The 12,376-nt window shown below is 42.1% G+C and overlaps 2 protein-coding genes across 3 annotated transcripts; one reads left to right on the top strand and one right to left on the bottom strand.

Annotated features, from left to right (window-relative positions):
• Positions 1 to 2,308: 2,308 nt before the first annotated feature.
• Positions 2,309 to 8,464, top strand: LOC104450647 (DNA-binding protein SMUBP-2). Its single transcript, XM_010065304.3, has 7 exons — positions 2,309 to 3,169; positions 3,286 to 3,594; positions 3,733 to 4,016; positions 4,497 to 5,528; positions 6,672 to 6,840; positions 7,374 to 7,531; positions 8,038 to 8,464. Exons 1-7 carry the CDS (start codon positions 2,572 to 2,574, stop codon positions 8,278 to 8,280), a joined length of 2,793 nt encoding a protein of 930 aa, XP_010063606.2. The 5' UTR covers positions 2,309 to 2,571; the 3' UTR covers positions 8,281 to 8,464.
• Positions 8,465 to 9,469: 1,005 nt separating this feature from the next.
• LOC104450640 (protein BOLA4, chloroplastic/mitochondrial) lies at positions 9,470 to 11,756 on the bottom strand. 2 transcript variants are annotated; one of them, XM_018861375.2, is made up of 4 exons: positions 11,362 to 11,756; positions 10,891 to 10,958; positions 10,283 to 10,353; positions 9,798 to 9,939 (listed from the first exon to the last, which is right to left on the bottom strand). In XM_018861375.2, the coding sequence occupies exons 1-3, from the start codon at positions 11,623 to 11,625 to the stop codon at positions 10,320 to 10,322; spliced, it is 366 nt and encodes a 121-aa protein (XP_018716920.1). In that variant the 5' UTR covers positions 11,626 to 11,756; the 3' UTR covers positions 9,798 to 9,939; positions 10,283 to 10,319. The 2 variants fall into 2 exon arrangements, with proteins under 2 accessions (XP_010063595.1, XP_018716920.1); XM_010065293.3 differs by lacking the exon at positions 10,283 to 10,353 and having other exon boundaries at positions 9,470 to 9,939; positions 11,362 to 11,750.
• Positions 11,757 to 12,376: the final 620 nt, after the last annotated feature.

Below are 12,376 nucleotides of genomic sequence, written 5' to 3'. Positions count from 1 at the left end.
CATTCTGAACCATAGGGTTCTTCAATGTGAACAGCTGCCAATGCAGTTGGTATTTCATCTGCCTGGTACGAGTTATCAAATCTATACCAACATCCGATTGCTATATGACCTGATTTCTTACAGATCTGGCATTGCAGAGGACCATTACTTATAGGCTTTGTAATCTGTGTTTGTCTATCACCATTTGAACCTTGTAGTGGATAAGACCTAACACTTTGATACCTCTGTGAAGAATTTGAATATAGTCTAAATCCTTGTCCATAGTTAGACCAATTATCCTTATTAACCTGTCCTTGCTGAGTTGAATTCAGGTTATTCATTTTATTTTGTTGATTTCTTCCTGCTTCTGTAAAATTGGTTCCATATTCCCTTCTATTGAAAGACTGACCTCTGCCATAGCTAAATTCCCCTCGAATATTTTCTCTTTGATTTCTAGAGTTGACTTTCAGCAGATTCGTTCCAGTTCTTCTTTGCCCATAATAGGCCAGGTTAGTATTGTATTCATTCACAGAATATGTCTGCAATCTGGTTTCAAATCTCTCAAGTTGTGAGATAACCTCATCATACTCTGGCTGAGGTTTAAGGCAATACATGGTTGTCCTGAAGGTTTCATATTCGAACCTAACCCTTCAAGTATGCCAAACATTCTCGTTATATCATCAACGAGCTTTCCAATTGCATTTAATTGATCACGATGATTTTGAATTCTCGAAGATATTCGCTAATGATCTGTTTCTTTTCCCGCAAGCCCGTAATTTCCCTCTTAACTCAAATTCCTTTGCAAATGACTTTGTAAATCTATTTATGAGAGCTTGCCATACTTCGAATGAGGTTTCTAAGCCAATTATCGTACTTAGAATATTTTCGATCTTGCACCACTTATCCAGGATGATATAAGCTGATCAGTTTTTATCCAATCCAGGTGATTAGGATTCATTACTTCCCCTGTTTCAGTCTGTATCATTTGATTAGGAGGTAATGTTTCACCATTAATAAAACCAGGTGATTGGCTTTTCAGAAATCTGTTGAATTGTGCTTGCCACAACAGAAAGTTTTCTTCATTCAACTTAATGGTAACGAAGTTAGCTATATTCACATGGATAGGAAACGGATACTTCTGCACTCTAGTTGTCATTCTTATATGTCCAGAGACTTTGAAGATTCGAAGAAACAATCCAGTAAACTTTGAAGGTAAGCTAACTAAGAAACAACAAGATCTTTATACTATCTTGCAGTAAGAACATATCAGATCTATTATTCCCAGGATTAGATGCTCGATACCATGAGAAGAATCGAGAGATAGAACAAGACCCGTTTATATGAAGGAATTTTGCTTCGAACAATCAATGGAAATACCTCAGCTCTATTATTTCTTCTTCGAACTTCGGTTCATCTTTACATGACTTCCACCATTGTTGAATACGAAGTAGCAGAGAAAGCTACAGATGAATCGAGGAAAATCAGAAGTAGAAAAGAAAAACGAACTAAAACCTATCCTTCTCTTCTTCACTTATCCTTTTTATACTCAATACTTGTTTAACAACTTATGGTATAGAACCGTTACAACAGAACAACTAATATGAAAAACACGTGCATTTCTTTTGACTGTGCAGCTCCTTCAGTTAGCTTGATCAACTTCTGTGTTCCAGGTTTTGATGTCATGGATCGCCAACTCATCAATTCAGCCGGATCGCCAGCTCATCTTTTCTTCTATTCTGAGCTTCATTTAGAAGTTCGCAACCTTCCTCCGCTTCAGCTTCCTCTACCTCATTAACTTCTTTAGGTTCAGCTTTTCTACTACCACCAACTTCTTCATTCATCTGTACTTTTGATATATGTTTTATTCCTTTAACAAGATCCACTTAAGCATTTGCCATTACGTTCTTGACTCTTTGTGAGAACCTACTATGGAAGTTGCGGTCGAAATGCCCCGGACATGAAATGTAATGAATAACAATAATAATTTCGAAAGTGATGAATAGGGCAGGGCGGGGGATGTCACCGGGAGATGGGCGCAAATCGGGAATTGACTAGAAATTCAAGAGTGGGAAATGGGGCCGAAAAAGGAATGTGAAAAAGGACAGGGGCAGCGAGCATCCACGTCAACCAAGGATCCGGGCGCAACCGCAGCACCACACAATCGGGAGCGGCCAATCAGGGAACGTGGTTGGGATCCTCTCTTGTTCCTCCCACAAGCGGTCAAACGAACGAGATGTCATGCCCAGCGTCGTGCTTCTTTCAAGACGAACGAAAGACAATGTGCTCCGCGACGCAGCTTTATTCAGCGCCTCAAATATAAAATGAATTACCCGTCGCGCCTCTAAAATAACTAAATATCGTCGGGTTCTCGCTGAGTATTTAGGTGCGATTCTCGAGTGCGGCGGGAGTTGCAGCAGGTGCGTGTGGGGGGTGGGAAGGGAGGAATGATTCAACTGATATAGCGGGGAATATGGAAACAGCGCCGCCTTGCTTCTCCTGCGGCAGTGTGTCTGTATCGGCAACGTTGGCCCTGAAGCAGTCCCTCACCGTCCGACCTGCCCCTAATAATGTTCAGCTTCACCCTCCGTCCATATGCCTGCAGATGCACAAAGGGCGCCTCAGCATCATCCACTACCGGATGAACGACGCCAGCGGTACTGGCATCACCCAGAGGAGGACCAGGAGCCGGAGGAGTCGCTCTCCCAAGAAGAAGCCCGCCCTCGACCCCCTCCCACTGCTGGGGAGGCAGACAATCCAAAGAAGAAGAAGGAGGCGGCGGCGGCGGCGGCGGCGGGGGAGACGTTGAGTGTGGGGGCGCTGCACCAGAATGGGGACCCTCTGGGGTGGAGAGACCTGGGCAAGAGCGTGGTGAGGTGGATATGCCAGGCCATGCGTGCCATGGCCTCCGATTTCGCTGCTGCCGAGGTGCAGGGCGAGTTCTCGGAGGTGAGACAGCGGATGGGACCTGGCCTCACTTTCGTCATTCAGGCCCAGCCTTACCTCAATGCCATTCCCATGCCCCTTGGACTTGAAGCCATCTGCCTAAAGGCTTGTACTCACTACCCCACTCTCTTCGATCACTTCCAGCGTGAGCTCCGCGATGTTCTCCAGGGCCTGGAGCGTCAGTCCGTGGTCCCTAATTGGCGTGGCACCGAGTCCTGGAAGTTGCTCAAGGAGCTCGCTTCTTCCGGTTGCTCTCTTAACTCTCCATATCTGCCTCTCTCCATTCTTCTTTTAGCATTGCCCCCTTTCTGTTGGGATTGTTGGTACTCCACCATTAAGACCTTGCGATCCTAACTCTTTCAGCTCAGCACAAGGCGATTGCCCGCAAGGCATCCCAGCCCAAGCCCGTGCAAGGTGTTCTGGGGTTGGACCTGGAGAAGGTCAAGTCTATACAGAGGAGGATAGACGACTTCACCACGAACATGTCTGAGCTCCTCTGTATTGAACGGGATGCCGAACTCGAGTTCACACAGGAGGAGTTGGATGCAGTGCCCATGCCTGATACTAACTCTGATGCATCGAAACCAATTGAGTTCCTTGTCAGCCATGGCCAGGCTCAGCAAGAACTCTGTGACACCATCTGCAATTTGTATGCAGTTAGCACATCTACCGGTGCGTTCCTTTTCTATGATTAATTCAATTTAATCCCTCAGCTGTCTGTACTATTGCATTGCCACTTCATTTGCTTCATGTCTTACTGGTACTTTATGCTGCTGGGCTCCTGCTCATGGTATGTGCTGAACTAAACAGGATTGGGTGGGATGCATCTGGTATTGTTTAGAGTAGAAGGGAATCACCGGTTGCCACCGACGACATTATCTCCTGGTGACATGATATGCGTAAGGGTGTGCGACAGTCGGGGTGCAAGCACAACTTCGTGCATGCAAGGCTTCATACACAACCTTGGCGAGGATGGTAGCAGCATCAGCGTTGCTTTAGAGTCTCGCCATGGTGATCCTACTTTCTCCAAGCTTTTCGGGAAGACTTTACGAATTGATCGCATACAAGGATTAGCAGATGTGCTGACTTATGAGGTACTCTAGAAGATTTAGCCTTCTACAACTATCTGCATTTCCATCTCCACCGTATAGATGTCAAAAGTTAATTGTCCTCATATAGCTTGAAACTGGGGTTTTGCCTCCCTTTTCCAATGTAGGTGCCATTGTACTCTAAATTCATCACTGGGTAGAGTAAATGGCTCTGTCGCAGGGATATAGATGAATCCTGAAAGCCTTTGTAGACTGATCCCTAGAGTTCTTTTTTTAATGTTTTGACTGTACAAGGTCTAGCAATTTCCAACGCCCCAAATCCCTACTGAAGAGAAGACTTGTGAATCTATCTTAATCACCTAAGGAATGTTTCAGCTGCTTGTTTCCACTAAAGAAAAATCTCTTCCTTCTTCTGAGGATTCATAATCATCACTTTATTCTTCCCCATGCTCCTATTTCTCTGCTTTTGAAACTTATTAACCCCATTGTAATAGGACTGAATGATTCTGTAATGATATATTGCAGCGCAACTGTGAAGCACTTATGCTACTCCAGAAGAATGGCCTACATAAGAAAAATCCTGCAATTGCTGTTGTGGCTACTCTATTTGGAGACACGGAAGATGTTGCCTGCCTAGAGTTTAACCAGTTGGTGAATTGGGCTGAAGCAGAGCTGGAAGGATTGTCAAGTTATGGGACGTTTGATGATTCCCAGAGAAAAGCAATCGCCTTGGGTTTAAATAAGAGGCGACCTCTATTGATAATCCAAGGGCCTCCTGGGACAGGGAAAACATGTTTGCTTAAAGAGCTTATTGTCCAGGCGGTTCAACAAGGTGAAAGAGTGCTGATGACAGCACCAACAAATGCAGCTGTTGATAACATGGTTGAAAAACTTTCGGATATTGGGCTTGACGTTGTACGAATGGGCAATCCGGCACGTATATCTGAATCTGTAGCCTCAAAATCATTAGGAGAAATAGTAAATGCGAGGCTTGAAAGTTTCCAAACAGAATTTGAAAGGAAGAAAGCAGATCTAAGGAAAGATCTGAGACACTGCCTTAAGGATGATTCTTTGGCTGCTGGCATACGTCAGCTTCTGAAGCAGCTAGGTAAGGCCTTCAAAAAGAAGGAGAAAGAGACTGTGAAAGAAGTACTCACAGGTGCTCAAGTAGTGCTTGCTACAAACAGTGGAGCAGCTGATCCTTTGATCCGCAGACTGGATTCCTTTGACCTTGTTGTTATAGATGAAGCTGGTCAGGCAATTGAACCATCATGCTGGATACCTATGTTGCAGGGAAAGCGCTGCATACTTGCTGGTGATCAGTGCCAGCTTGCCCCTGTGGTTTTATCAAGGAAAGCCCTAGAAGGCGGCCTTGGCGTATCACTAATGGAGAGAGCTGCAAATTTGCATGAAGGAATTCTGGCGACCTTGTTGATAACACAATACCGTATGAATGATGCAATTGCAAGTTGGGCCTCTAAGGAGATGTATGAAGGATTATTAAAATCCTCTCCTACTGTTTCTTCACATCTTCTTGTTGATTCCCCGTTTGTGAAGGTAAGACTTTTCTTTTTGATTTCTAGATTATTTTTCATTCTAACCCAAGTTTGTACTCATTAGGGGTGTGCACCAGGAACCGTCCGAACTGGACCGAACCAACCAGTTTTGGGCGGTTCCCAAAGAGGGCGGTCCAGTTCCCGGTTCCCACTTTTGGAACCTATGGCCGGTTAGTCCAGTTCCCGATTCCAAGGTGGGAACCGAACCAACTAGACCGGACCGGTTAATTATATATATATAATATACATTTTTAAATTTCTTAAGAAACCAACTCTAATTTCTCCTAATTTCTCCCATTTTTTATTTTATTTTTGGCCCAAAAAAACAAATTTACCGGTTCCACCGGACCGGACCGGACTGGTCAGTCGGTCCAATTCCCGGTCCTGGAATTTGGGAACCGGTCCTCCCAATCCGGTTCCCGGTTTCACCTTGGAACGAGACCGGGCCGGGAACTGATCAATCCTAGTACTCATGTTTCCAAGAGTGGGTGTTTGAACTCGGTTCCACCTTCCCAGAGCAACCTAACTTTTTCACCAGGAATCTTTTGGCTCTTGGTTTGTTTATATCCATGTTTCACTGATTGTTGTGGACTGATTGATTTTAAATGCTGAAGGGGCTATGCTATCACAATAGCACTTAACGTATCATATTCACGCTCAGGATAATAATTTTGATCTATCATTTTGCGGTGCTAGATCTTAAAAAAAAATTTGATACCAGAATCATATCAATTGCATTAAAAAGAAGATTTGGGTTTTCAAAATGCTATGAGAACCTTATTCTACTGAGTGGCTTAGATTCTGATTTTAGCCTCCTCTAAACATACACAATCCAGCATGCCTTATCTCACAGGGTAGATTTGCACATTCAACACAATTCAGTGTTTTTCTTGTTAAAGAATGATGAAATGCATTTTACTATCGGTATGTTCCACTTCTTATATATGAGAACAGTGGTACTCCTGTTCTGCATTTCCTGAGTAGTGTATGATCACCAACCTATCAAACTGAATGTTGAAGAAGGATATATGTCATTTTTAAAGGTGGTGGACTAGCCTAACTTACTGTCAAAGACTATTTGGTAACATTCTTGCAAAGGTAATCTTAACCAAAAGCATCAATTAAACCCTCTGCCTTACTGCAGCCGACATGGATAACACAGTGCCCATTGCTGTTGCTCGATACTAGAATGCCATATGGAAGTCTTTCGGCTGGTTGTGAAGAGCATTTGGACCCAACTGGAACAGGCTCATTGTACAATGAGGGGGAAGCAGATATTGTTGTACATCATGTGTTTTCCTTGATTTATGCTGGTAAAAGCCTTTTCTTCCTCGAGATTATCAGTGTTGGACAGTTTGCACATAAATTTTTCTTTTTATTCCGTTGAAGCTGGACTAAATCGTGTCTTCTCTTTCTTTCTCATTGCTGAGTTTATCTTCTGCAAGTATTGTCTTCCTATAGATGTCTGTACGTCAAGTCACTGCTTGTTCAATGTACTGAATTTATATTCCTAGGCATATTGCAAGGCTCCCTGTTATTCTAGAAGACCTCTATTTCTCCCTCTCTAAAGGTTGACGTGCTGCAAATATGGTGCATTTCTCTCTAGAAATTTGCTTTTGGGCAGATACTATCCGAACATATGCATATTTTTATGACCAAATATTTCCAGTTAGTTGCTGTTTTACCCACAACCATCTGTTATGGGCAATGATTATGTGTACAGTGACACAACTTAGGATTTTGACTGGCAAAATTTTGACAAAGCCATAAATTCCTCCCACCATACAATGTGCACCGCTTGGCGAATTGCATTAGCCCTATAATTTCTAGCCGGCCTTTTGCGCAGGTGTGAGCCCAAGAGCAATTGCTGTACAATCTCCTTATGTTGCTCAAGTACAACTTTTGAGGGACAGGCTTGATGAGCTTCCAGAGGCAGCAGGTGTCGAGGTTGCAACCATTGATAGCTTTCAAGGTCGGGAGGCTGATGCTGTCATTATATCTATGGTATGACCTGTACCGAAGCTGTGCATTTCAGCTACCGTTGATTGCATTTATTTTTAGCTAGTATCTGTACCACTGTCGTGGAAGATGCTAAGAAATTCCGGTCAAGCTGCCTTCTTAAACCCATCGGCATTCCCATCACAAGTTGGAGCTTGTTTTCTGAGGCTTTCTAGATTTTTGCCAAGGGTTGACTTCGATTTAGTTAGCTGTAGAAGCTTCTACTAAGGAAAATGTAAAAGAATGAAGATGGTCATGACATTTAATCATTTGACAGATTAGGCGTTGTTTACACCTATTTTCCTTAAAACCATAAGAAACTTCCGCTCGGTTTTTCCTTTCGACTTTTTTCCACTTCTTTTGCAGAGCGCGTCTTGGGATAAATGATGAGATTTGAACTTCTGTTTGTTCTATTTCAAGTGTTCTCTACTCTGCTAGTTAATGATCGACAGTCTGCGGAGAGTAGGTCTCCTGTTACTCTTGTATTTGACGCTTGCCCTCGTCTCCCTCAGGTACGCTCAAACACTCTTGGAGCAGTGGGATTCCTTGGGGATAGCAGGCGCATGAATGTTGCCATAACGAGGGCCCGGAAGCATGTTGCTGTTGTGTGTGATAGTTCGACAATATGCCATAACACATTCCTGGCCAGGCTATTGCGTCATATCCGCTATTTTGGTAGAGTGAAGCATGCTGAGCCTGGTAGTTTCGGGGGATCTGGACTCGGGATGGATCCTATGCTGCCATCAATTAATTAAAATCTGAATGACCAACCAGCATGGTCATGATACCATTCATGTCCTATCTCCATCTCTGCCAATTGTATATGCAGCACAATACACATTTTTTAGGTCATTCTACAATGTAAGTTCCTCACTTGTACAGAATATTCCAACGTCCCTTCCTCTTTCAGGATATAAAAATCATTTTAAATACTTGAAATATGGTGTATCATGCTAAGGCTTGTTCTCAAATGTCGAAAATCCTCATTGGTTGCTCTCCTTTTGCCAAGGAGAATTTGATCCATAATATTGATGAGACAAACTTTTACAGTGTCTCTTAGCAAGGCAAAAAGTTATTGAGCCGGACTTTTCTAGTACATATACGCATTATCTGCGATGCTTGACCAATTTGTTGTTGCGATTGCATAACCGTATGTTGCTTCGTCATGCTCGTTCTGATTATTTTGGTTTGTCTATTCATTTGATTTATCAATTTGTTCAGTAATAACAGGTTGACCAGTTAACCTATTAGGCCTTATTTTTGCGTTGAAATATAACAAATGAACATAACACCGTGGAACCAAACCGCCAGTGACCCATTTTGACTTGAGTGATTTCCAAATGTTAAAACAGACCTGCAAAGGGGCAGCTCAGCAATGCCCCCCTCATCTCAGCTATTGCATATTGTAATAACCACTTATGATTCCAGTTATGACATTTATTCACTTTCTTTTCCAGTAAAATCGCACGCACAATTATTGCAAAGGTGGAAGCACTTAATGATTGGACTGAAAGCAGATTTGAGTAAAAAACTTCTTAAACTTAGAAAGCAAAAGGAAATCAAGAGAAAGAACAACCACAATAAAACGAGGAGTCAAACTTACAATTTCAAAATGGAAAACATAACTCTCAGAGTTGCATAATTGAAGAGTCCAAGTTCAAGCAAAGCATCATTTTCTTTCCCTCCAAAAGAAGAAATAAATAAGAAAAATTAGTATTTATTTATTACTTCCCACCCATTTCCCACCTGTTACCCCACTCACAAGTTTCTTTTCCATTTCTCTTGAGCATGTAGAAGTTACAACCACCCAGTTTGTTCGATATATTCAGCATAGGACTTTAAACCACAATGGCCCATCTTGTTATCAATCCAGCGTACTCATTCCAACTTTGCAATGACATAACATAGTTGATCAGCTGAAAAAGAAGAAAAACAAACACCTTGTAACCCCCACAACCATGGATTTTTTCTGCGTTAGACCAAATAGTCTTGAGATTACTCCTGAAAATGCCTTTATCAGTTAGTGTGCCATCTCACATGCACCTTCATCTTCTCGAAACTTTGTATCCAAGAACACAGTATAATTGACCAAACAAGAATGAAACTCAATTATCATCGATAATAGATTACACTTGCCCAGCCATAGACTAAAGAAAGGGCTAGAATGGAGAAACCAAGTACCGATATAACTTGATCAGGATAGTCCAACTCCAACTCCAACTCCAACTCAAGTCTTCACCTGCATTACTGTCAATGCCTTATTTTAATCTGATGCAGCCTCAGCAGGGGTACGTGTAGTCATCTGGTCCACAGCATGCACTGTACTCTGAAGCTCCTCCCATATGGCTTTATAAACCATCCTCTGCCGATTTACGGTTGACTGACCCTCAAAGGATGAAGCTACAACATCAATGCTACAAGAAGGCAGACGAATGATTATGCACAGGGACAGGGAGACAATGGGAGACACAGTGGAACAAATGTAACCCCACAAGTAGTCGGAAACGGGATCGCAAGCAACAATCAAGAAAAGCACGTGACTTTCATATGATAACAGCATCTAACTTCTGAAATGACTATGTATCATCACTTCACATGCAAAATGAGTATTAAACAGAGAAAGGACAAAAGAGGAAGTAGCTTTAGGGAAGATATTCCTCATAACAGTCCCAAACTTCATAGAACACAGTCACAACTACTTAACATGCTAATAGGGGCATTCTTAACTTTATGCAACAATGGCATTGCATCACCAACCTTGTCCTGAATGCCCAGATAGTCATGTCGTTTGTTTCTAATAATCTTGGTTTGATGCTGCCAGCATGTTTCTACAAAGATTCTGTAAGCCCTCAGCACTCAAACCTTTAATTCATCATATAAGGCACTCAACATTAGTTGTGACTTTTGGATTACACCAGGGTCATGATTGAGATACAGATGAGGCTATGAACAAAGAACGTATAACAACTTTAGGATGAAGATGTTTACATGTACAGAGAATATGGACATTGGCTACACATTATACCTGCTCAAACCAATATATCATTCCAAATATACACGTGAGATTTTGCCAATGCACCAAAGCCAAAACACACATAACAAATACTTTACATCTCATGCTCTCAAAAAAGGAGCATTGACTTGCGAGATGATCCTCATGAAATCATGTTTACATCACTCCCATTCAAATAACAAGAAATTTGTGAAAATAGCATGGTAGGCAATGCAATACAGTGGACATTCGCGGTAAACATGAGAGTGCAGCCAAATCAAAACCAAGTGAAGTTGAACCCATAAATGTTAGAAACAAATTCAGCATATGCTTCAGTAGAACAATCACGCCGCACTACGGAATATAAGCTTACCTCACATGCCGACCATCCCCATAAGCATCTTTCACGACAACCGATTCCGCATTGAGATGCTCCTTGATCTATGAAAGCCAAATGTAAATCGTGAATTGAAAGAGGGCAGGGGATGCCCCAGAATTAATAGCTATTCCCAAATAGAGGTGAGTGAACAGTGTTGATGAGCTAGAGGCATTAACACTTGGGAGCTTACAACTTCATCCCGTTTTATTCAATTTATCTTGTTTTATTGAACTGAAAACTTCGGAAAGGCAAAAGCAGTTCTTTTTTCTTTTTATGGTTTCCTGTCGAGTAAAAGGGTATATGGCAAGAGCAAGATATGTGTCTAAGCAATAATAAATAAATAAAAAGAGAAAGAATCGAGAAGCGTAAGACTATCTAATTGAATAAGGAAAACCGCAAGCCATCCCGGGGCGAGAGGTTTCTGAGTAGTGGGTCATCGAGCATTTCTGCAGAGGGGAGAGGTACCTTGCTCTGCATGGACTGCATCAGAGGGGAGTCGATGGAACCGGCGTCGTTCACGTGCGCGGCTCGGATGCTGAACCTGAGCATGGGAGCGCCGCCAGCGAGACCTAAACCCGACCTCCCGTTGCTTAGGGCGCTGGTGCGTCCGTGAAATCCGCGGAGGGGAGACGACGACCCACTGGAGAGGCTGGGAGAGGGCTTGGGGGATCGGAGAAGCAATAGGCGCGAGACTGAGAGCACGTAAGGCCTCACCATCACATTGGCCATGGCCGCTTCTGCTTCTGCCTCTGCCTCTGCCTCTGCAACGTGCAAACCGCCGCGCCCTGTTTTGTATTGCAGAACAATGCTCGTCGAGGGCAAATGGTAGAACTTCTCCTCGCCCACCCCCCCTTTCTCCTTTTACTTGCACCAAAAATCGTATCAATCTTATAACCAAATTTACAAATCAAATTCTAGACACTTTTAAATAGGATAAAAGACTATTCAAAATTCATGAACGTCCCCCAGTTGACTGAACTCGTAAATTCCACTTAGTTGATTAAATTGCCAATTAGGTTTTATCTTTTCAATGCTGAATACCAGACCGAAAATATCTTGTATATGACGTTTTCTTTCTTTTCTTTTATAGTTTGATGAGACGTTTTCTTTTTCCATTCTTTATGTTGGACAAAGTTCTTCCTAATACTTCTTAATTGACATGATACATCATAGTTACGTTACCACAAGATTTCAGTCAATATTCTTCGAACATTGAATCAAACACAATCCTTGGAGAAAATAATTTTTGTTCAAGATAATATAATTGATAGAAAACAACAACAAGATTCAAGAATGCTCATTGAAAGATACTTAATTTTAAGAATAAGTGTATTTAAAGTTTTAAAACTTATTACGAAGATATAATCAAGTTATAAAATTTTCAAAATGTAATTAAATCCTAAAAATTGTCTTGAAAATGTGATTGAGTTCCAAAACTCTCCAAAAGTATAATCAAATCATAATCTTATCAAATTGATTC

The sequence above is a fragment of the Eucalyptus grandis genome, chromosome 1 (assembly GCF_016545825.1).
Source record: "Eucalyptus grandis isolate ANBG69807.140 chromosome 1, ASM1654582v1, whole genome shotgun sequence".
In the NCBI taxonomy this organism is placed as follows: Eukaryota; Viridiplantae; Streptophyta; class Magnoliopsida; order Myrtales; family Myrtaceae; genus Eucalyptus; species Eucalyptus grandis.
Note: the sequence above shows the minus strand (reverse complement) of the source record. Positions and strands in the feature narration are given on the sequence as shown.